This window comes from Camelus bactrianus, chromosome 15, assembly GCF_048773025.1.
Source record: "Camelus bactrianus isolate YW-2024 breed Bactrian camel chromosome 15, ASM4877302v1, whole genome shotgun sequence".
NCBI classification, from domain to species: Eukaryota; Metazoa; Chordata; class Mammalia; order Artiodactyla; family Camelidae; genus Camelus; species Camelus bactrianus.
In genome coordinates, this window is record NC_133553.1 from 69,206,928 (window position 1) to 69,232,582 (window position 25,655).

General features: G+C 37.2%; 1 protein-coding gene across 8 annotated transcripts in view; it reads left to right on the forward strand.

Annotated features, from left to right (window-relative positions):
* Positions 1–25,331, forward strand: part of LOC105078871 (coiled-coil domain-containing protein 144A) — a 58,676-nt gene extending 33,345 nt beyond the window's left edge. For all 8 annotated transcript variants that reach the window (XM_074341426.1, XM_074341427.1, XM_074341425.1 and 5 more), the window contains 12 exons: positions 1,942–1,975; positions 2,251–2,392; positions 4,532–4,742; positions 5,930–6,113; positions 6,958–7,095; positions 8,528–9,040; positions 9,810–9,962; positions 16,247–16,614; positions 17,191–17,381; positions 18,969–19,179; positions 23,865–23,906; positions 25,050–25,331. In XM_074341426.1, coding sequence (XP_074197527.1) covers positions 1,942–1,975; positions 2,251–2,392; positions 4,532–4,742; positions 5,930–6,113; positions 6,958–7,095; positions 8,528–9,040; positions 9,810–9,962; positions 16,247–16,429 — 1,558 coding nt within the window. In that variant the 3' untranslated portion in view covers positions 16,430–16,614; positions 17,191–17,381; positions 18,969–19,179; positions 23,865–23,906; positions 25,050–25,331. The remainder of the gene's footprint in view (positions 1–1,941; positions 1,976–2,250; positions 2,393–4,531; positions 4,743–5,929; positions 6,114–6,957; positions 7,096–8,527; positions 9,041–9,809; positions 9,963–16,246; positions 16,615–17,190; positions 17,382–18,968; positions 19,180–23,864; positions 23,907–25,049) is intronic.
* Positions 25,332–25,655: the final 324 nt, after the last annotated feature.

Consider the following 25,655-nt stretch of genomic DNA (forward strand, 5'->3'; position numbering starts at 1 on the left):
TCATCTTGTTTGCATTTCTGATATTAGAAAGTGTATTGATTGTACTGTGTTATCTTTAAGACATTGTAGTAAACTATTCATGTATAGTTTTATTGTAAGGGCTTATTAGTTATGAAGCGTAATATTCTTACACAATTGAATATGCAGATAATGACTTTAAAGTTACACCATTGTCAATAGATTTTTAAAAATTGTATACTCATAATAACTATACAAACACTTAGGCCATACTGAATAGGGTTTAATCATTCGTTGATGAATCTAGATTTTATAGTGTCCTTGACAGTATCATCATGAGTGGCTGTGGTTTTGTATGCTATTGTAAAATATCAGATTATAGTAACTTAATATTTGTTTAGATTCTAGGAAGAAGGAGAAAATTTTGTTTATATACAATAGAATAATAAACTATTAACAGTCTATCACAGATGATTACTTTTGGATTACTAAGTTCTAAATTAAAAAAGCCATCATGCTCCATAAGGACATGTCAAATGCATGAACAAACAGCTGAATGGATAATGAATGCCCACTGATTAATCTTTAGCAAAAGCAGATCTTTATTAAAAGTAGATTTCCAGTATTGCCTAGGTCTAAAGTCTTTTTATTTTTAAAAAATGGGTGTTAAGATTCAGAAATTATTGTTATTTTAACATTTTTTACTGAGCCATAGTCATTTTGCAATGTGTCAAATTCCAGTGTAGAGCACAATTTTTCAATTACACATGAACATACATATATTCATTGTCACTTTTTTTTTTTTGCTGTGAGCTAACATAAGATCTTATATTTCCCTGTGCTATACAGTATAATCTTGTTTATCTATTTTACATTTTGAAATCCCAGTCTGTCCCTTCCCATCCTCTGCCCCTTTGGCAACCACAAGTTTGTATTCTATGTCTATAAGTCTGTTTCTGTTTTGTATTTGTTTTGTTTTTGTTTTTAGATTCCACATATGAGTGATCTCATATGGTTTTTTTCTTTCTCTTTCTGGCTTACTTCACTTAGAATGACATTCTCTAGGAGCATCCATTTGCTACAAATGGCGTTATGTTGTCGGTTTTAATGGCTGAATAGTATTCTATTGCATAAATATACCACATCTTCTTTATCCAGTCCTCTGTTGATGAACATTTAGGCTGTCTCCATGTCTTGGCTATTGTAAATAGTGCTGCTATGAACATTGGGGTGCAGGTGTCATTTTGAAGTAGGGTTCCTTCTGGACATATGTCCCAGAAATTACTATTTATAATTATACCTAGACATAGAATAATAATAGAGATTCATTTACTACATTAGTTAAAAATACTTAAAAGTAAATATTACTTTCTTAGCATATTGTGAAATGCACGTATTGAAGCCAGATTGCCTGGGTTGGAATTCTGGGCAGACATAGGGGCTTTGACTAGTGACTTAGCCTTTCTGTGCCTCATTTTCTTCCTGGGTAAAGTACCTAATGTATTACCTACCTCCCAGGATTGTTGTGAGGATTAAAATGTCTTTAAGACATGTAAAGTTCTGATAATAATGCATAGCAGTTGCATACTAAGTCCTCAAAAAAGCTAGTATCATGGTTATTAGAAAAGGGTTTCTTTCATATAAGGAGTTAAGTAATACTTTCCAAATAGGTCTTATTGCCATAAAAGCCAGCTTTTATTGAAAAAGACAACAAGAAAATCCTGGTATATTTTTTTCCTATCAAATAATACAAGTAATGTTATGTTCTTCCTTTTTCTTTGCTTGTCTGCTTGATCTAAATTTAGTACTTTGTTAATAATATAATATACTTTCTTTTTCCTTTAATGTTACTGTTTCGTTTAATCCCTTTTATTGAAAATTATCAATGCAAAGATTTTATATAAAAAATAATAGATGTACATATTTATTGTATTTTCAATATTTAGTATTTGGCTTAAATGAATTGCTTTTTTCTTTTTTCAGGTTTTCAAAGAAAACGTCTACTGAAAAGGACCAGGTATAGTAAAATATTAATTATAAAAGTACTTTTCTGTAGTAAAAAAAATTTATAAAAGATAGAGTGGAAAAACAGAAAATCCTCCTTTGTTGTAGAGACATTTACTTAAAAATCACTTAGAAACCCTATAAAGTTAGCCTTTTGACAAAAATCAGTTCTTTTGAGAAGTGTGTGTTTTTGCTCTCATAAAAAGATGGATATCTATCACCTCTGTACACTGAGCATATTTTGTAACTATGTTGGAGACACTGTGAAATAGCATTATTTATTTGTAGGTCAAAGAGCAGATGAATTCTGTGGATGGCCTCGATGACTTAACTCTGGCACCGGAGACAGCTTCCGAGGATTGCGAGTCGCTTTCCCCTGATTATAAGAACACCCTGAGGCTAATCGAACAACTTGGCCCGGAGAGTAAAGGTAGGACCCCCGTATGACTACACAGCCTTTTTAAGTATCTCGTGGTAACGTGTGCACACCTAGTACTGTCCAGGGAGCACGGATACATTACAGTCCGCTGCGTCTCAGAAACCTGCTTTGTGTTAAAGCAGAATCAGACGTGTTGTGCGCTGCTAGCCAGGGTCTGTGATCGTTCCCACTCCATGTGCTTTCTGTTGACTCTGCTGCTCCTATGCCTTCACCCAAGGTCAGGTTATCACTACTTCCCTCCAAGAATACTGAAATCACCTCAGGACTTTTCTTCTGTGCTGTCCGCCTCCTGGAACCTTGGTCTACACCACATCCATGATTTCTAGATAGTTTCTAAAATTCAGGTCTTTGTTACCCCCTTAAAATCCAGCTACTGCTTCTCACAGTTCTATGGTTAAAGGCCACAGTCCTCTAGCTTTATCTTGTTTCCTTTTATTACCCTTCTTTCCACGAGTTTTAGAATCAGCTTGTCAGTGTAAAAAATAAAGTCCGCTAGTGTCCTGGAAAATAGATGTAGATTATGTTGAAGCTGTAGATTAATTTGGGAAGAATTGACTTCTTAACAATATGGAATTTTTAACCCCGAACAAAGTTTATTTCTCCATTTATATAGGTCTTCCTTGATTTTCTCAGTAATATTTTAGTTTTTAGTGTCTGGGTCTTTCCGTCTTTTATGAGTTTACCTGTATTATTTTTCAGTGAGGTTATAAGTAGTGTATTTTTATGTATTTGTTTTAAAATAATATATTTTAAATTTTAGTTTCTGATGATAGAAATACAGTTTATTTCTGTATACTGGCTCTGTGCCCTCCAACCTGGCTGAACCCATTTATTAGTTCTAGTAGCCTTTTTATGGATTCTCTCAGATTTTCTACATAACCAAAGGTGGTCAAGCTTTTTCTTCTTTAAACTACTGTCTTACTAAAGATAGTTCACATTTAAGACTTGCAGCCAATAAACACATTCTCTGTCACAGCTAATCAGCTCTGTCACCATTGCAACAAGAGTAGCCATAGACAGTACACAAGTTAATGGACGTGGCTGTATTTCAGTAAAACTTTATTTACCAAAGCAAGCAACCCGGCCCACAGATTGGCGTTAGCTGACTCGCATCATGTAATCATATTCCCCGCTGATTAGTGGACAGTTTTACCTCTTCATTTCCCATCTAGATGCCTTTTGGTTCTTCATTTTGCCTGATGCACTGGCTCCAGTACAGTGCTGAATAGAAGGAGTAAGAGAAGCCACTCCTGTCCAGTTCCTCACCTTCTGGGAAAAGCATTCTGTTTTTCACCGTTGCATATGGTGTCAATTGTAGGCTTAGGACAGATCTTTGTCATAGTGAAGACGTTCCCTTGGTTCCTAGTTTGCTGGAAGTTTTTATCAGGAATAGATGTTGAGGTTTGGCAAGTGCCTCTTTTTATCCACTGACATGATCATATGGTCTCTTTTTTAGTTTGTTAATATGATGAATAATATTGATTTTTACGTGTTAAAATAGCTCTGCATTCTTGGGATACACCCTACTTGGTCACGATGAATTATCCTGTATTGTTGGATTTAATTCGCTAATGTTTTGTTTAGAATTTTTACCTCCATTTTCATGACATTAGTTTTCTTTCTTGTTATATATCTTTGTCTGGTTTTGGATTCAAGGTAATGTCAGTTTTATAGAATGAGGACATATTTCTTCCTTTTCGTTTTTTGAGGAGAATTTGTGTAGAATTAGTATTAAATTTTCCTAAAATATTTGGTAGAATTCACCAGTGTAACCATTGGGACTGGAATTTTCTTTGTCGTAAGGTCTTTAAATAGGACTTTTGTTTTGGTTTTTAAGATAGAGGGCTTTTTAGCTTATTTGTTCTTTCTTAATTGAGCTTTTGTAATTTCTCTCTTTCAAGGCGTTTTACCCACTTCATCTGAATTGTCAAATTTATTTGCATAATGTTCATAATATTACTTTGTCATTCTTTTAATATCTGCAGAGCTTAGAAGAATGTCTTCCACGTTACAGATGCTCAATATCCATTTGTTCAATGTATGGATGAATGAATGTGAAAATGCACAGTCTTTTATACACAAAAATTATTCACATATTTTGTTTCTATTTTTGTTTTCTTCCTAATGCAGATTCTGATAGGTTATTGAAAATTCAGGATCCAGTTGATTCATTCAGACCAACAGAACTTAAAGAATCTGACTGTGCACTACTTAGAGGAAAAATTAAAGAAATGGAAAATAAGGTGAACTGGCTACACACAGAGCTGCTGAAAACAAGAGAAGCAAAATCACAGTTAAAACTTAAAAATGTGGAGTGGGAACAAGAGCTCTGCCACATGAGGTACTGAATTTCTTGGTTTTAAAGAAATATTTGAACTCTTTATATTTAATACTGTAGGTATGTAGGAGAAGTCTTATAATTGCTAACTTACCTTTTGGGATTTTACAGGGGAGAAAATTTCATTAATATTGTGGAATATGAGACTCTTGGAAATAACACAGCAATATATGTATATATATAGATATAGATATAGATACATAGATAGATATCCTCATTCTATATTTCTTTAAAAAAAAATCTTTGATCCTTATCTCTCAATTGTCCTCCAGAAAGTTTATATTACTTTACATTCCCACTTGCAGAATTATGAAATGACCATTTTTCTCAAGGCAGAAACTTTAAAAAAAATTTATGCAATTTGATTCTTAACATATGAATGGATGGCCTAAAAAGTAAAGTGGAAAGTGATTACTGGTTAGTTTATTCAGCATCTCTCTCATACAGAGATAAGATTAGTTCAAAGGTCTATGCTGAAAGCATGGATTACTCTTTATTTTTTAATTACTTACTATGGATCCTGCCTTGTACCAGAAGGAATTTAAAAATAATTTACTAGATAAATAATGTTCAACAAGTTAAGTTCAAAGTGTTGCAAAAGAAGAAACAAAAGTGTAGGGCATCAGAGAGTAGACTCCCCAGCCTCTCCTTGGATTATGCTAATTAGCGGATCTCTGTTCTGGAAAAGACGCCTGCGGATGTTACCTTCCGCTGGAGATCATGTAGGAGTCCCTGTAATACTTCATGAAGTTGAAATTTTATCTCTCATGAACTTATTTCTAAATAGCAGCTTCTCTTTTAACTAGTAACTAAATTCTCTGTCCCAATGAAGGAGTAATTTATGACTATGTGGGGAAAAAAGGGTAATTTTCAATTCAAACCTTACTGAATAATTGCAAAATTTCTTTCCTACACTATTGACCAGAGTTACTCTTGACTGAAACTCAGCATTATGTCTTTTCATTGCTATTTTTCAAATGTGTGTGTATGTGTATATATATATATATATATGTATATCTTTATGAAGAGATTGAAGTGAGGAATTTAAAATGAGAGTTAGAAATGAAAAGAAAATTGAGAACATAGAAATTCCACTAGGGTAATAAATCAGCATGTGAAGAACCAGATCATAAAATGCACTTTTTATTTTCTAACAAAATAAATTTTAAGGTAAGCATATTTCACTGCAGATTCACATTAGAACAAGAAACAAAGAAGAAGGAAAATGCTTATACATTATATGAAAAATCTAAGGATGATTTAAAAAGAAAAGAGAAACAATACAATGAGCAGGTTTACCTGAAACAACAACTTGAAATCACTGCCCGAGCACTAGAATGCAAACTGAAGAGCATAAGGAATAAACCAAATCAGGTAAATTAGTCTTAACGTGAAACTTTCAAATCTCTAACACTGTTTCATCAATATTATTTATAATATTCTTTTGAATTAATCTATATTTTCATTTAAAACAAAAGTTATCTCATCCTAAAAATGAACTATGACATTTAGAGCTTAATTTACTAATTTCTTGGTGTTCTTGGCATCTAATAGATGCTCTGTGTCTTTTCTGAATGAAGGAATGGAAGTTAAATTGAGCTTAATCATTAACATAAGGATTGACAGTTTTGGTCCATTCAACAAAGTAACCAAGTCTAATTCAAATCCATGTGTTAATTTTGGCTTTTTGAAGTTAAAATCCAGGCTAAATTGCCTTGAGACTATGATGGAACTGGTTAAATGCCTTAAAGAAATTTTCTTTCCCTGGGATTTCAAAATTTGTAGATACTGACAGGCATATGCAGAATAGATAAACAAGATTATACTGTATAGCACATGGAAATATGTACAAGATCTTGTGGTAGCTCACGACAAAAAAAAGTCATAATGAATATATATATGTTCATGTACAACTGAAAAATTGTGCTCTACACTGGAATTTGACACAACATTGTAAAATGACTATAACTCAATTTAAAGTGTTAAAGAAGTTTTTCTTTCATGATACTACATCCCTTGTGTTTTTGCTCTGTGATAAATTTAGCTGTCATGTATATTAGAATTTGAGTTATTTATGTGCATTAAAGGTCCCTGTGCTTAAAAAGGCTACTTCTTTTTAACAGATTTAAAAAAATTTTTTTAAAGATTCCCCTCCTAAGCTTTTTTTGACTTTTTTTTCATGGTATAAAACCCAAAACCTAATGAAATATGTCTCCAGGTTTTAGAAGAGCAAAATGACGCTCAGAGACAACTTTCTCGAGAGCAGAATGCCAGAGTAATACAAGATGAAATCCTGGCCCATCGTCTTTCCCAACAAAAGGAGGCAGAAAAGGCTAATAAGAAAATGAATGCTGAGGTATTTTCTTTAGTCGTCTTCAAACATGTGTGTATGAATTTGTATACTTACATAGTTTAAAAACCAGTACTGTAGGTACAGAAAGTATAGAGGGTTTTAAAAGCCTATGTATGTAAATATATTTTCTGGAGTTTTCATTCCTGGTCTATTGGATAAAGCAATATTTTGAATTCAAATCCACTTGCCTGCAACAGTGACGTAGTGATATTCACAATGGCCTCATCCAAGGAGACGCTATTAATATTGTCCATAGGAATTGATGAACTTTTCATTATCTCAAAACTGTTGCTACTAACGGCAGGCATTCTAGTTTCTGGCAGTTATCTCACTCCTTTGATAGACGAATGGAGAGGTTACTTTATCATTTCCAGTGATGGTAAGGAGGAAAAAGTATAGCCAGTTCAGAAACCGCAGTTTGGGTGTCATTCTACGTGTGATAAAAAGTAATGCTCTGCTCCATGTGGTTTCCAATTTCAGTACAAGGAGCTTTCGAATATAGTGATACATATGCTGTAATCTATACTTACTGATAATTTATTAATCAGTATTTTATTTTTAATAAAATAGTTCACTGTATTTCCCTGCTGTTTCACATCCATTACTGTTATAAACACCATGAAGAAGAAATAAAAATATTGCAGAAGCAAATAGTCTCCTGATTTTCTAAGAAGAGCTCTGTAAATTTGACCTTCTTTACCTTTAGTGTATTCACCACTACTGAAGTAGAAGGCTTCTCTTGTGTTTATGTATTTATCCTAGAAAAGTAGCTTTGGTTTGGTGTAAGAGTCAGAGAGTCAGAAGCCCTGGGGAAAACCCTGCAGCTTGCTTGTGTTTTTAACCCTTTATTCCAGAATTGTCACAGCTAAATGAGTTAACTGATGTTTGTAGACATGCTTAGTACAGTGCTTAGGTTTATCATTCATCCGTAGATGTAATTCTTATAACTCACTCTAGAAGTGTTAGGAAAGGAGAATATTTATGGAATATTCTCAGGAAAAAATTTTTTAGGAAATTTAACCTGTCCAAATATATACAGAGCTAAAGCTCTTACTTTGGGGGTAGCTGTAAAGGTTAGATGTCAGATATAATTTTTAAGTGTAGTCAGATTTATTCATTTTCTATTTTAAGCCTTTTGGGTTTGTTGTATTTCAGAGAAAGGCCTTTGTGATTCTGAGCTTCTTAAACATCCTTTTGTGGTTTCTTTTTTACTTTCATGGATTCGCTGTCTTTAATTAAACGTTTGAACTTTTGGGGATTTCTGCTTGTTCAAAGTTTGAGATTTGTATCCACCTTAAGTTTTTCCAGTTGGATACCCAGAAACTGCAAACTTTTTGTTGTATAAACTTAGAGATTAGTCTTTCACTTCAAAGGAAATTATGTCAGTTTATTGCATACAGTTCAAAGAGTAAGAGATGAGGGGTTTCACTTACAGGACACAATGGATTTTGAGCTGTCTGACCCAAAAGATAGCAGCGAGGTGCTTCCTCAGCAACTTCCTGAAGATGAAAGTCAATTCCGTGGCCCAGAAATTGAGCTCCATCCCAGGAGAGATGCTCTTAGACCAACGACTTTGGTATTAGAATGTGTGCATAGAGACCGAGGCCAAGCCCAGTGTTCAAACAAGGAAACTGAAGCCTTCTCTCAAAGCAAACAAGGGGAAGTCAACAAATACATTGGAAAGCAGGCATTCTTGAAGGAGAAAGTATGTAAACTACAAAGTGAAAACATGTTGCTTCGACAGCAACTGGAAGTTGCTCAAAATGAAGCCAGAAGTGAAAAGACAATACTTAATATCCCAGAGCTGTTTCTGGATCACATGGGAAAACTTGAAGCCATGAGCAGACGAGTTCTGATGCTGGAGAAAGAAAACAAGGAGTTAATCAATGAATGTAGATGTTTAAAGGACAGACTGTATCAGTGTGAAATGGACAGAGCAGAAATGGAAGTAAGTACCCAGAAAGGGAACTAGTTTTCAGACTTCCTCAAAGAAAGTTCAAAGTGGTATCTGATGGAAGCTGAACGTTGAAACTAGTTGAATATAAAAAATGTGCAGGCTATAAATATATACACTGTAAAGCAGCAGTACAGAGAAACTGGAGTGCTCTGTGATGTTCGAGTTTGGCACTGGGGTCCCATTTTCACACTGAGGAGGAGCAGCCAGAGTCCTGAGTGGCAGTGAGTGGGAGGGGTGGGGGGAGCTGTAGGAGCTGCAGTCCAGGAGGCAGGGGAGGCCAGGTTGTCTCGGGTCCCCAAAGGCCATTGGAATAACCTCACTTTTATTGTGAGATGGGAGTCTATTGGAAGGATTTAAACACCAGATTGAATATGTGAAGAACTCTGAACTTAAGCCTCTAATGAGAAAGAGGGAGAATGTTCCACAGTGTGGAATTTACCACAACTCATCCCACCCACACACCCCTTTCTGTTTGAGACTTCAGTGGGGGTAAAGCTTGGCCACTTCCTGGGAGGGGCAGGGAATGGCTGGTGGGACTGCATCCATTGTCTAAGTTAACTTACTGTCAATAAGGCAGGAGGGTCACGCCTTCTGTGTCTTTCACGAAATTCAGTCAACAGGAATGTGTGCCTATGAGGAAAAGAAGGTGAATTGATGTCTGTGGGGATAGTTCTCAAAGTCCATTTGTTGGAGTTACATATTATTAATGTAACTTAGTGATAAGGTGACTTGAAATTCAGTAACAGAGTTATCTTTTTAGGCCCATATGAGACAGCTTCAACAAGAACTGACTGACACCCGGAAGAAAGTGTCTATGTTGGAAGCGTCCCTGGAGGTGACAGCACATCATCACACTAACTCAGAAAATAAGAGACGGGATGGAGAGAGGAAGTCACATCAAACTGCGAACCCAGTATGTATGAAATTCAGCACATCGGCCGTGAATGTGCAGCGCAGAGTGTTGCAGGACACAAGCTTTTCAGGGACAGCTTTCTTTTGCATCTTCATTATAATTACACTTTTATTATCTTTATAATGCACTTGTTTCTTAAACTTTGACTTTCATTCTGCCATTTCTTTATTTTTTTCTTATAATATTTACCCTTAGAGAAGTTGAGAATTATACCTCTTTCCTCACAGAAGTTAACTTTTGTTTCCTATTAAACAGTATTTTTTAGTGATCTCTCACCACAATGAGGCAAGCTAGATAAAATCAGAGGTATGATAATGTTTCGTGGAATGTTCCAGAAAATTGTCATGTCTCATCTTCACTTTTGTGAATGGATATAGAATCTGTGTGTATTTATTTCATGGATTTCAGAATACCTTGTACAGAAAGGTCATTATACAGACCAGTTGAAGTTAGGCATTGCCTTCACTTTCTCTTCATTTTAGACATGTTGTCAAAGCATGGAGAAGTTCAGATCACGTCTGTACACCCAAAATAGAGAAGAAAATTGTCTAGATCCTGCCTTTGGATTTTGTTTTTTAACTTTGAGATATAATTCACATATTATAGGGGGATTGCATAACTCAAGTGGTAGAGTACATGCTTAGCATACACAAGGTCCTGGGTTCGATCCCCTGTACCTCCTCTAAAAATAAATAAGTAAAACCTAATTACTTCCTTCCACCAAAAAAGAAAAAAATTCACGTATCATATAATTCGCCCATTTAGGATGCATAGTTAGTATCTCCTAGTATATTCAGAGATGTGCAGCCGTCACCACAGTCAATTTTAGAACATTCCCATCACCCCGAAAAGAAAGCCTGCATCCCTTGGCCATCACCCCCAGCACCGCAGCCCCCCATCCCCCGGCAACCACCAGTCTGATTTCTGTCTCTATAGATGTGCCTGTTCTGGGTGTTTCCCAGGAATGGAATCACATGCTGTGTGGTCCTTCATGATTAGCTTTTTTCATTTGACAAAACATCTTCAAGGTTCATCCATGTTACAGCGCTTGTCAGTATTTCCATTTCTGTTTATTGTCAGACATTACTCGGTTGGGCTAAACTGTTTATCCATCCGTCAGTTGATGGACCTTTGGGTTGCCTCTGCTTTTTGGCTATTGCTAATAATGCTGCTGTGAACATTTCTGTCCAAGTTTTGGTGTAAACATGTTTCCATTTCTTTGGGGAACAGACTTAAGAATGGAAATGCTGTCATATGGGTCATATGGTAACTCTTTAACCTTTTGAGGACCTGCCATACTGTTTTCCAGAGTGGCTGCACCATTTAACATTTTTATCCAAAGTGTGTAATTCTCCCAATTTCTATGCATTCCTGTCAACACTGGTCATTAGCCCTCCTGGTAGGTGTGAATTGGCATCTCATTGTGGCTTTGATTTGCGTTTTTCTGATGACTAAGAATGTTATGGATCTTTTCATGTGCTTATCCATTTGTGTATCTTTGAAGTCCTGTCTGTTTAGGTTTTTGTCCGTTTTAAAATTGGTTTGTCTTTTTATGATTGAATTGTAAGAGTTCTTTTTGTATCCTGGGTGCAAGTCTTTGATCAGATGTGGGATTTTCAAGTATTTCCTCCTGTTCAGGAGCTTGCCTTCTTACCTTCTTGATGGTGTATTTTGAAGAGTAGAAGTTTTTAATATTGATGAAGTTCAGTTAATACATTTCTGTCTTTTACTGTCCTAAGAAACAAGTGCCAGATCCAGTCATGAAGACACACACCTGTGTTTTCTTCTAAGAATTTTGTAGTTTTAGCTTTTTCATTTTGAGTTAATTTCATATATATTGTATGAGTTAGAGGTCGAATTTTGTTCTTTTGCATGTGGATATCCAGTTGTCCCAGTACCATTTGTTAAAAAGACTATTATTGTCTCATTCAGTTATTTGACACTCGTATTGAAAATCAATTGACCATAATTGTGAGGGTTTCTTTAAGATTCTCAGTGGTGATGCATTGATCTATGTCTGTTCTATGCCAGTAGCAATTCAGATGTTATGAGAACTCTTTCCGAGTCTTCTTGCCTATTAGCAGTTGTTTTACATAATAAAAAGTCAGTGTCGTGGAGTATCTGTAACTCTACTTCTGTGGAGATGTGCTGCTTCCTGAAGGAGCCTGTGGCCAGCTTACACCTTGCTGAATCTGTGACATGACAGAAAGTAGGCTTGCAAAGATAAAGTCCATTCCTTCCCCCCCATTCAGGCCTTTAGTTTCTCACCCAGTGCCTCCCACTTCACTCCAGTTTCCATCAAATCATGGTCACGGGATCTGCTGACTTAGTCTGCAATATACTTCATTATGTTGTACTCATTATAATTCATAGACTCATCCATAGATTTCACTATCGAGGCAAAAGATTATGCCTGGAAGATTAATTCAACCTTCCTCTTTGGAAGCCTCTCTAATCCATCATCTTGCAGTTCACGATGAAGTCCTCTTTTGGCTTGGTTCTTGTGTGTAACACTGGTGCCGATCTTGTTCTTGGTGTAGATCCTGCATTCTCAGCTCCCTGTGTCTACTTCCTTTTACTTAAAAGGAGAGGTGCCTAGCTGTATTCTATAGCTGAATGCATAATTAATGAAATAAATATTTCATCCCATCCAAGGAAAATTTTCCAAGAGTACAGCTGTTAAACTGCTTTTTATCAGAAACAGATAACAGATTAGTAATTTGAATTTCAAAAGTTCAAAGCTGATCTGTGATATGGAGAAGCATTGTGCTACAACATAAAGCTGAGACAGTCTTACCTTCCCTTACCAACAAGCTTTTAAGTAAGGTAAAGGAAAAATGGTATTTAATTTAAATACTGCCAAAGGACACTACATTTATGGTTCCATAATATTTTATTTTCTCTCTGAGGAAAGAAAAATGAAGAGTGAGTGCTAGATTAATAAGTTCTCAAAGCTGCCTGTCTCTTAGAATTTCAGTTAATTGGAATGAGGTAAAAAGGTTAATTTTGGTAAACTGACTATTTCTAGTTGTTTTTCAGTTATTAGACTTCAAATCCTGTGTCTCCTTGCTTACCAGTCTTCCTTATCCTCAAAGTTGAGGGGAAACTGTGAAATACATGCTGGTTTGTAAGAAACTGTAATTGGAGGGAACTCTGAAGTACCTTTCTTCTCACTAGTTCTTAGGTCTTTCTTTATCTGCTTCTTCTCATCAGCACTTTGTCATTAATAAGTTAATCTCAACATTTGTTAACATTCCAGTTTATAGGAGACCAATTTCTACTATATTCAAGTTACATTTCTTACTGTCTTTTTTCACCCACTCTTCTGTTTATATGTTTTTGCCTAACAAACTCCCCAAAGTTCAGTGGCTTAAATAAGCACTTATTTTGTTCACAACCTACACTTAGGAAAAGTGTGGCCAAGACAGCTGGCCTCTATTCCTCTCAGCTTCAGGTGGGGCAGCTCGAAGGCGGGGGACTGGAATCACTTGAAGGTTCATCCATTGATGTCTGATGGTTGATGTTGGCAGTGGGCTGTGGCTTAGGTGGGGCAGGCAGGTGGACCACCTCCCCTGGAACACGTAAGTTGTCTTTGTGGCCTGAGCGTGCCCACCTGAGACTGGGTTCCAGGGTTAAGAGAGGCAGAAGGTGAACTGCCTTTTCAAACCTGCCCTGCAGTTCACTCGGTGCCCCTTTCACTGTTTTCTGTTCTTTACGAGCAGGGCACTTAAGGTTGGTCCATATTCTACCTTTTTTATGGAATTAATTTTGAAAATTTATGGAGACACTCAAAAACCAGCATAATCTACTCACTAGCCACGTTTTCTTACTGCTTCCATACGAGAAATCCACTTATCCCCACTCAATCCCCAAGCAGGTCTGGGTCGCTGTGGTGTTAGGCTCAGGCTCCAGTCCAGGGCCTTCCCATCTTCACCAGGTCCAGGTGGGGCTGAGGTTCCTGGGCGTGGTTTCTGGAGTACAGCCCTTGGGTACACTCCTCTCAGTGCTGAGGCTTGAGGATAAGGAGACACGGGTTATTTGCCGCCACACACCCAACATTCTGCTAAATCCTAAGGACTCCCTCACTCACAGATGGAAGATGGGAGGCACAGTGGCCCGTAGCAGTTCTGAAATGCAGCCTGATGCTGCCGGCTTTTTGACTAGGATTTAGTCCTAATCCTGGGAGGGGTTCTCCTTCACTGCCTTCTCTGAGCTCTTCTGTCCCTTTCATGAGCAATGATCAGTGTTTGCAGCTGAGTAGTTCTCTCAAGCCAGCTTCCTCCTTGTAGACCTTCTAAGAAAAACCCAAAGGCCTCTTCTCGTTTTGCACTTTGTCTCTTTCAGTCCAAGCTAGCAAGCAGTAGTTTTGCTACCACAGTTCTCTTTAAAACTGAGTTTCCTGTGAATTTTATTGGGGTTCCTGCCATTGGAAAAGCTATTCTCATGTCTCTTTGAGATTAACTCTTCACCTTGGGCTTCCTGTGAAGCTGTTGTGGGACCATGCCTTTGAAATTCTTACGCTTTTAAGATCTTTAAAGGAATTTGAGGCAGCACGTTAAATCTTTCCAAGGTCCTAACAAAGTCTTGGCTTCATCTTTAGACTGTTTTCCTGGTAGCACCCTAGATTTGATCTTAGCCCAGAAGCCATTTCTCTGCTTACACATTGTGTGACAATTGGGCATGTGGAGATGCTTTAAATGGGATACAGATACTTGAACCCAGTGAGTCCTAGTTTCTTTATATTTAATAATCTTTTTGTTTTAGCTTATCTCTCTTGTCAATTTTACTTTCAGCTGTTTGGTAGCAAGAGTCCCGTTTCCTCCGGTGTCCTTTTCTTCCCTGGCCTAGAAGCCGTCACTCTCAGCCCTTCAAGGGCCCTCAGGCTTCCACTCACAGTCTCGGGGACACTTTGGGTTTTCACTCTTACTCTTCTCTACATCTGTTCAGGTTTCACCTACCTCCAGGTGCAAAGGCATCCCCACATTTTGGGTTCTTTTTTAATGGCTGTGCCCCATTTTTAACATCAATATCTGTGCCAGTTATTTATTGCTAATAATTTATATAATAAACTGCCTCAAAACCTGGTGACTCAAAACAGCATTTGCTTGGTTCCAAAATCTGTGTTTAGACATGGCTCAGTGGAACCAGCTCATTTCTTCTCCACTTGGCATCAAGCAGGCACTACAATAATCTAAAGGCTTGTTCATGCACATGTCTGGAAGTTGGAGCTGGCTTGGGTTAAGGACATTCCCTGGGGTCATCAGCTGGGACAGCTGCGTGTACACTCAGTAGGTGGCCTGGGCTTCACAACATGGTGGCTGGGTTCTAAGAGTGAGCATCCCTATGGAGTGAAAGTCAGAGGCCATTTAGCCCTAGAAATCACACAGCAGTGCCCCCACATTCTGTCCCCTAGAAAGCAGTTGACTGAGGCCAGTACATACTTCAGGGGAGGGAATTTCGCAGGGGAAGTGTCAAGGAATTTGTAGATGTTTTACAACCACTACCTCCACCTGCCTTGTCTCACCAAATAATGCGTCTATCTGAAGGAAAGCAGTTCTTCCCAAGTCAGTGTCACTGAAATTCCAGCAATTTTTTTTGTTTGTTTTTGTTGAGTATGTTCTCTTGTTTTGTGGAGAGCCACAAAGGATTACAAGAATTAAGGCTTTTTTGTTTGTTTGTTTAGAAAAATGTATGGGTCATCTTACTAAACCACTACACTAGGAGATGGATTTCTCCTTAACTCTGTGAATCATTCATTGCTCCTTGGAATGCAATTCAAACTAGCATAAAATATTTGTAGTTCAGAGAAAGGCTTATGGCATTAGAATCCATATTTGTAAGATGTATTAATTGCAGTCTTTTTTTCAAAGTCTTGTTTTGGGAGACATTTATTAACTCAGCCCTAAGTAACTCAATGTGATCGCCCTAAAACTTTAAAAATCATGAAGAGTTAAGACTTGGGGAAGGAAGGGGTAAGAGACTTTCTACTAAGAGGTGCCTTATAGTCATTTTATGTAGGAAAGACATGAAACAATTATAGAAAAAATAAGAGTGTAAAATCAAGTACAAATGTATAACAAAGATGATGACAGTAAACTATATTTTTGTGACTCTTGGTGGTTTGAACTTTTTTTCTTGATTTTCTGAGTAATTTGAGTTTCTCCATTCTACAAGGCAGATACCATTTTATTGTAACTGAGTTTATTTCAACCTTTGATGCTGGGTTAGAGTTAGGCTGTTCTCAGTCTGCTAACCTCATTACCAATTTTATCTTCTTCATGCAGAATGCTGATCTTCCAGCAAAAGAAGAATCTACATCTTCAGTACTTCTCCATCTGAGTGCAGAAACTCAGCTTCTTCTAAAAGAACTAGTATCTATGAAAGAGATGCAAAAGAAGTGTGAAACACTAGAGAAGGAGAAGAAGAAGTTGGAGGAAGAAATACTAAACCTCAGAGGTCACCTCTAAATGAACATAGTGGAACGCAGTCAAGTGAAGCAGTACAAACGGGAGACAAGAGCAAGCAAGCAAGATGGGATGTAGTAGAAAAACTGAAAGAACTCAGGCGAGCTGTGCAGTACAGACGGGAAACTGAAGAGCAAGCAAGACATGATGTAGTAGAAAAATTGAAAGAAATCAGCCAGTTTTTACAGGTGAAACATTGATCTGTAACGTGCTCTAACTCACTTCGCTAAGAATTAGTTTGGATGTGTACATTTTATGTGTTTCCTCTACTTCCCATATAGCAGTTTGTTTTGTAGATTTCTGGAAGGAAGGCCGCATTTGTTACTCCCTTTAAATAATTTAGTTTCCATCATCACTATCACTAAATTGATCTTTCAGAACAATTCTCACTAGAGAATTATTTTTAAGATCATTTGGTGTAAATCAAGACTACTAGGAGGAAAAGAATATATTGTGATGTAAATACTGTGCCACACTCTGGGATTACTGTTAGGTTGTATTGTTCAATTTTTAAAATTTTAAATTGATCCTATTATTCTTTGAACTATCACGTTACATGAGTACTAATATGAGTGGTTCAACTTTAATTTTGTAATTCAGATTTAATTCACTTGACATTGATGATAAGTAGTTTAACAGTCAGCTTTTTTCTCACACTTAAAATTGCTCTCTGAGTCACTGACTCAAAACTAAAGGGAACAAATAGACTGTAATTACTCAGGTTATAATTATTTATAAAATTGTATCCTTTTAATTTGCTTTAGGCACAAGCAGCGTTTCAAGAAAATGTGTTAAGAGAGTATAAATGTGCTTCAGTAAGTCAAATGGAACACAGAGTTAAAGACCTGGAACCTGAACTGAAAAATGATTCTAATGAAAACAAATTGGAAAAATACAAACAACTGTACCTGGAAGAGCTAGAAAATAGAAAGTCTTTGGCAAGTCAGCTAACCTCGTAAGTCAGAACATAGAATTATAGAAAATAATTTAGGTCATTAATTTGCCTCTAAGGCATAATTCTTACTGAGCCAGGTTCATGAGGTGAGTAGCAAGTGAAAGCTAACTAGATAGTGTAATGTTGGGAAATGATGTTAGCAAATGAACTCTTCTTTAAAATATCAGTCCAGGGCAGTTTGCATCTCCCTGCCTTTTGTTGCTTTTACATGACTTTATTTTTTATATTTGCATATATTTAACCTGATCTAGTCTTTAAGCTAGGGGTTTTGCAAACTTTGTAATTTAGACAGCCATATTATCACAAAGTTTCTAGCTGGAACTCCCATAAATAGAAATGCTAATGAGTTTAAAATTAACTGTGTTTTGGAAGAGCACAACGTAAACCCAAGGGGCCCCATGCTGGTGTTTGGTGAATTTATTTTCTTCATTGTGATATTTGGTGTCACCGCTAGTGGGCACCCTGAGACGAAGTACTGTACCCTTTTAAGTTTGTCTCTGCTACATAAAGGCATGCTTGGGGAATAGGGGAAAATTCACATAGGGGTGAAGGGCAGTATAGTGGTTCACAAAGTGGCTAAGAAGAATATGGTGGCCTGCCCGAGGGGGTGTGTGGAAGACAGAAAGGGCGGGTCCCACCTCCGGTGCCTGAGTAGCAGTGTTATAAGCTACAGGTCTCCCCGCTATCCAAAAGTAGAGCGTTCCTATGAAAGTTGGTGTAAAGCAAAGAGGCAGTTACCTTAGGACACTTCTTGCTGGGGGGTGCATAAAATAATTGTGCATAAAGCACAGGCGCTCACACACACAGTCCAAAGCCGTGGCGGCGTGATGCCAGGATACTGAGTGTGGTTCTGGGGAAGGAGCTCAGTGGGGCCCCTCTCGCTGCTCGGGGTGCTCGTTGCCCCTCTGATGGCTCGGGCTAAAACAAACACCCAGCGCTATTCTGGCTTTTTGCTTTTTTTCCATAAAAGTGAAAATCCGCTTGAGATTTTGTTTGGTTATGGAAAACAAGTGCTGATGTAGGCCTCTGGTAAAAGCAAAGTAACAAAGTGAGCTTTGGGAAATTGGGGGACACTTGAAATTGCCCCTGGCACTGTCGTAGTTTTTTCCCACCATCCACTCTGCCGCCTGGTGCCCCCCAGAGGTGGTGGCTCTAAACTGTTGCTCAGTGCCACATGCTTAATTTCTCCCAGGTAATGAGTGAGATGTGTATATAAGGGGGGTGAAAGCAAATGCTTGAAAATGGCTTTGAGGGATGGTTTATTTTTTATTTCTAAACTGGTTTACTGAGGGTGAGTATGTCTAGATGCAGCCTGTGCAGAAGGCAGTGGGGGTCCTCTGTGGGGGCGTCTCCATCTCTGACTCTCCCCACTTTGAAGTACTTGTTAGTTAAGGGCCCCCCCAAGGCACATACATCCTTCTTTAGGACAGTTTTAAACTGTAATTGTTTACAGTAGGCCTTCGCTGACGTATTTTTGGTGTTAAAACGCAGTTTAATGGGACAATTTGTTTACTATTATAGCAACTTTAAAAATACACATCACTTAGGAAGAAAATGAATGAAATCTGTGTTTTGCGATCCTCGCAGGGTTAATGAGAGGCTGGCCAAGGTGAGCACTAAGCTTCAGCTGGAGAAGCAGCACAAGAGCTCTTTCCCCGGCTTTGTTCCTGCAAGGCCTCTTGATGGACTGCCTTCTGCTGCTAGTACTAGCATGGAGGCCAAAAGGAGTCTTACTCGAAGAAGGAACTTCAAGACTTTTTCTGACCCTTAAACTAGCTTGAGCGATCACTTGTTCCGGGTTAGTCGTATTATCTTTTTTCCTTGGGTTTCAGATTTCTGATATAATTCTTGTTTTTAATTTGATGAAATTCTGAGTTGTTTATTTGACTTGTGCACACTAAGTAAAAGCCATAATTGTGCTAATAAAGAAAGGAGACAAATTTTATAATTTTTTAAAGTCTCTGGACTTGTAATTATCAAGAGATACCTGTCATTAACTTTATTCAATAAATGCAACTAAACTGACAAATTTTAAATTTCTTAAAAAGCTCCATTTTAAATTCTATTTTAGAAATTAAGTATTAGTACCAAATAACTAGAGATCCACTTTCCAATGTTTGGCTTAGTTTCTGATTGATTTCAGTTTGGCATTGGTTGATAGTAATTTTCAAGTTTTGCTGCACCCCAGTTTTTCTACCCCTAAGCATAAGTAAATGATTGGCATTGAGCTACTTAACCACACGTGGATGTTTTTTATTTAAAGGAATCCAAGATAAGTTCTTTTTATGAATTCAATAAACTTGTAACACTAAAAACATTAAGTTCCATTTTTAAGTTTAAAATTTTTATCATTTTCTTCTGTAAGAGTACATCCTTAATTGCTATTTTACTTATAGCATTGTTATTTTAATTGTTGTCTTCCTGAGCAGTTGTAGGACATTTCTAAATATGTAGTCAAGTAAAGCAAATACTTAAATTTTTAAAATGAAGTTCACTTATGTCTCTGTCTTGCCCTCACCTGCAGGAATACTGAGGTGGCAACGATAGGGAGTCTTTAAATTACAACCAGTTTTCATTGTGTATCGTTGTTAAAATAGCCATTTAAAGCAGTGCGCGTTGGTTTATGGTTTGATGGTGTTTTCATGATCTTCTTGATGCAGAGGAGGGCAGCACGGGCCCTTGTTAAGTGAGATCTCAACCTGTTTCTTCTCACTTGGCTTCATGTCATAATAAAATGGAAGAAGAAAAAAGCTCAGGTTTCATAGTGTTGTGGGTAAATTGAGTCTAAGTGCTTCAGAGTCATGAAACCAGACTGCGTGGTGTTAAAAAAAAAAATGCATGGCTAACACTTCCGTCAGTGGCTAAGCATGATGCAAACTCGAAATGTTTTCATTAGTTGTCACCAAAAAATCGACAGTGTGTCACTTTGCGGGATGATGTTGGAAGAGTGTGAGTGCAAAAGCAATGCAAGAGAAAGCTCCTGAGGACAGTTTTCTCCTTTAATGTTTTTTGGGGAAAGAGGTGTCTATGTTTTAGTACTTCTAGATACACTGGAAAATGACTTATTTTAAACTCAGTGTTGTAGTTACAAGGTACATGTAGTTCTGTGGGGCCATGGGGCCGAATCATGCTAGGTTTAGCAGGGAGGTTAACAAGCCCCACTCTGTCCAGGTGCAGAGACACGTCTCCCTCAGCACTGCCGGGCGCCTCACAGGAGTTACTGTACAGTTACTGCTTACAGATTTCTTAGTCAGACTTAGAGAAAGAAGGTGCCTTGTGGAATTGCTGGGGATGTAATTATTTCTGCTGGGAAAACATAAAGTAATGCTATGAGAGGTGTGGACATACTGTTTAAAATGACAGGAAGGTATGGGTTTTTGCATGGGGCTTAACAAAACAGACTTCCACAGCTTTTCAGCTATGGCTCTAGAAAGCAGAATGTTAAAAATGACATTGGGATTGAATTTAACGTTCTCCTTTATGTGCAAATTTTAACATTTTGGACTGTTCCTACTGTGAAGTTCCAGCTTACTCAGCATTTTTTTCTAACTTGACAGAAGTATTGCTCTAAGTCTGTGATTTCAGTCGTGCTGGTTGTTGAAGCAAGGTTTTTCCAGCTCATAACACTTGGGTTTATTGCCCCTCTTACTGCTGCATGAAGTATAGCCTTGTCACGTGACATCGTTGTAGCGGTTGTAGCGGTAACAGATGGACCTCGTATCTGTTAATTTTTACCCTCAGATTTCACATTCTAGTTTATTTCTGGGATGTTTTGTCCTATATGTCAGAAGCAATTTTACAGTTTTACTGAACTGTGTTATTTAATTATATTATTATAAAATACAAAAAGTTAAAATTAGCCTGAGCAGATACATCACTGTTACATTTTCTTGCACATAGAATTTTTTTCTGAGAACTGAAAACTTTAAAATGGATTCCAGACAATATTATAACAGACAAAATTTCTCTGTTTTAAAGATTTTTTTATGTTCAAGAGTTTTTAAGTATTGGTGTGCCTAACATGAAGCATGGCCACAATAGTTAATAAATGTCCTTCAAATCTATTTTAAATAGGAAGACTAAATTTTACACTCATTGATTTTGGACTTTTGGTGTATTACTGACACTTTCAAACATTTTCTGATGATTTATTTAAGTAACTTTTAAATTTCTCAAATGTCTGGTTTAGCAGCCCTTTTTCTAAATGGGATTATACCAGTGCACCAGAGCTAAAACGATTAACATTCCTAAGGCTTATAACTTTTTACATGACACAGCACTGTGTCTCAGCAGGATCTGGTCACGTTTCTTTTAAAAGTAGGCTTCCAAGGCAGGTCACATCCACTTTGAATTTTAATTCTAATCAAACTATCACAGTAGTTAAGCTCACTTCTCATAAAGCAGAGGCAGAGTTCAGTAACCTTGTTTCTGGTATCAGCTCTCTGCCCTGTGGACTCCCTCCTGCCCTCATTTCATTTTGTCTGAATGGACAAATGAGGAAGCGTGTTATCTTTTGAAAGACAACCACTCAACTTCTTCCAGTTCTTTTTCTTTCATTCACTTTTTTCTCTGTACTTAATTTTTTAGCTCCTTGATCAACAAATTCTTTCTCATTTGTTTTCTCTGCAGAAAAATACATGCATTTAATAGTTACAAACTGACAAGTGCCATTTCCTTCATACATTAACCTATTTACAACAGGACAATGAATCAAAGCAGTTAAATGACTTGATTTTATTACATTTCTGGAATTGTACTTATTTTTATAACATTTAAAATAAGAATGGTACCAAATTTTAACTGAAAACTATCAATAATCTGAAAACATACTCACTTTGGAAATGAACGTGTGTGTATACATGTGTGGCAAGTGTGTTTTTATCAAATTGATCTCGGAAAGAGAGGGCAGCATTATCTTCCAGCCTGTGACCTCAGTTTTGACCTCAATCCTGCAGTGTACCCGGTGGGACCTTCCATTTCTATGGGACATAGTCTGCAAACTGCCAGTTACGAGAGAATCCTCCTAATTAAAAATCATTAGAATTAAAACTTGCTGATACATTGTCTTCCTGTGTATAATTTTCTCACCTTTCTGTGTTTTTGTTAAATGGAAAAGCTTAAGTAAAACTGCAGGTGCCTTCTCCTTATTAATGTTGGACTTCACACCACTTCCACCATCGGGACATGGGGGTCCTCACCTAGAAATAAACATAAAAGTCCCAGAAGTACCTATTTAGGAAAAAAGCTTTGCAGAGGAAAAGATAGTAATCTTAGATTCAGCTCATGTAAAAGTGTGATCTACATTTTGCATAGCGTTTATTAACGGTTACATGAATTTATTTCAGTTAAGTCTTCTCCCTTCATCTGTTAGGCGTTTTTCACTTCACAGCACCCACTTGGCACTGTTGTCACGTTGTTGATGGCAGAAGGCCTCTGTAGAATGCTCTTGTCAGTGTTACAGAAAACAGTCTCTGAAAATACTGGAAAATGGTAGCCCCAAATTTTGTCTTTGCATCTAACATTTATAAAGGCCTCGGTTCTCGTGTTGCTGTTATCACCACAGTGTTTATTATGTCTGGTGTACTAGTTTAGACCCTGTTTAGTGAGCAGGTGACTTCTATAAGAAAGATTTTTAAAAGAACACTCTAGGTGGGGACGCTTGTAGTTTGAAATGTCCCCACACATTTCATAATTAAATATGTAACTAATTAAGTCAAGTTTCAAAAAGTTGGCCCTAATTTCTAGAACGGAAGCAAAGTTACATTTAAAGAATTATATTGTTATCCTTATTTCTAACTCTAGGAAGTTGTGAATCAGAAACCAACTTTTGAAACTGGCGCTAGCCTCTCCTTCCCTTTTCTTCAAGCAGATTTTCTGATATAAATATTTTAGTCATATACAGAGAGCAAAATACATTTGCTTAACCTGTTTGCCAGTAGAATTTTCACTTGACATTATAACAGAACACTTTTCTTCATTTTATGCATCTAGTATGCTGTGCTAAAAACATTAGCAAGAACAGACCTTAAAATTTTAGTTTTCTAAAAGTGCAGGAATGGAAAGCTCATTTTAAGGAAAAATCCATTAACCTTAAAAAAACTAAGCTTTTATAAAGGGCAGTTTTTCTGAGAACTGCAGAGTAATGCATTCAGTGTAGAACATGAATTGTTTAAACTTTGTGCTAACAAGATCGGGCATCGCCCTCTGAGATTATGTGTATCCGACAGGACAGTGTTTACTGTGCTTTCCATCGGGAATCTAAATAGCCTTACATATATATGTTCTCTATTATCTAAAATCAAAGTAAGTAGGAATTTATTTTATTTTATTCCTGTGGTTTTTTTCTATTTAAACAATCCCCAAGTTAGGTCAAGTCTCTAAAAGTATTTACTTAAAGGCCACATTTCATAAGCTAGCTGTCATTTCTATGATAGTGTTTCTTGTTTAACTTAAACATTAAAAATAATATTTGACTTATTTCAGATGCAGAAGAAGTTGGAGAATAATATAGAGAATTAAAAGAAGGTATGTTGCCAACATTTCTGAATTAAATTTAGACATTGGCTTCCAAAATACACTGTAAACAGTAAATGGTACCTCTTTCTAGTGTTTGAATAACAGATACTATGTTAAATTTTTTTCTTACACATATCTAATGAAAAATGTGAAAGCATAATTTCATTCATATGATAAATGTACTTATTCTTCATTTATTCATCATGATACATAGCTTTAAAAAAAATCTCAAGAAGTCTGTGTTCTCTATTTCTGGCTGTGCCCTTCCTCTTCTGCTGTCCCCATGGCCCTGTCATCTGCACACGGACCTGTTCTTAGCATGGAGGTCATCAGCTTCTCGAGTTTGGTAGTGACTGAGGCCAAAAGCCCAGACTCAAGCAATCACAGTTCATGTAACTGTCCCCTGGTGGATGACAATTTCCTGTGATTCACTTTGTCAGGGGTTAACCTTTTGCCCTCAGGAAAAATTCCAAATTCCTTAGCTTGGAAGAAAAACACCCACATCGATTTGGCTCTTGCCAAAGGCTTCAGCCGTATCTCTTTCCTCCCCTGCTCTGCCCCTGTGCTCCAGCGGCTGGTCAGACTGCGTCCAGCTCCGCGGGCGCCCTTCCTGCCTCTGCTCTTTGTGTTTGCTTCTTGCCTCTCCCTCCCACACTTTCTCCTCCTTCAGGTATCTGCTTACACATCATGGCCACCAAAGAGGGAACAGTATTGACACAAAGCTGGATGTCCCTTCTGAGTGTTCCAACTGTGCCCTCTTTTATACCTGTCATGGCATTTATGTCTTTGTACCGAAATTGCCTGTTCATCTATTTTTCCAGTTTATGGTACATGATTTTTCAGGGTGGACTCTGTCATCTTCATCTTGTGGTTCCAGTGCTTGTCACAGTGCCTTAGTACATGGTTGCTGAGTAAACGAATGAAAAATGAGAAAACCAGGGGCTCTGGTCCTTTGCCACAGGAGCAGTTAATTTAACGTGCAGCCCTGGGCAAAGCCTAGAGTAGTCTTGTATTTTGTTTTGTAATTGTATGTAGGTGTTTTTCATTCTTAAAACTTAGAAGAGTCTCAGCTTTTCTTAAAAAATAAACTGACATTTAGTTACCTATGAAGTATTTTAAGTAAAGAATCTAATTCTTTCATTTTCTTTCTAGCTACTACTGAACTTGAATCTAAGTCCTTACAGACTCTCTCATAGCCTTGATGGACGAGTCAAGTCTAAGTCCAGATCTGGTTTCGAAAGCATGTGAAGAATATGTGGAGATTTTGCAGAATAAGTATATGATCTGCAAGATAAATAGTAAACATTTACCTGCTGGGGTGTTTGCCTAACATTTTAGTTACTTCCCATTATGTAAGATACTGACACTGTTTATTAAAGGAAAATACTCTTGCATTCTATATGGGCATGATTAAAATTGATGTATTTTAAATCACTTTTCTCTGTGTCTCATTGACTTTTAAGCAGATTTTGGGAATAAAACCCAGCACTTTGGAGTATTATATACTCAAACTGAGCCCGGATGCCAGCTGTTTAAACAGCACCCAGCCACCCACCAAACTTGTCATTGATATTGAGCCGTGTTGGTTGATAGCTTTTTTGAATTTTCCAGCGTTAATCACTGTCTGTAGACCTAAAGATTTAGACGGACAGCGTTTGGATCTGCTGTGGCTGTTTCAGTGTTCTGTTGGATCACAACAATCGTTACAGTGCCATCAAGCTTTCTGTATGTTATCTTAAACACTGATTCACAGATGTT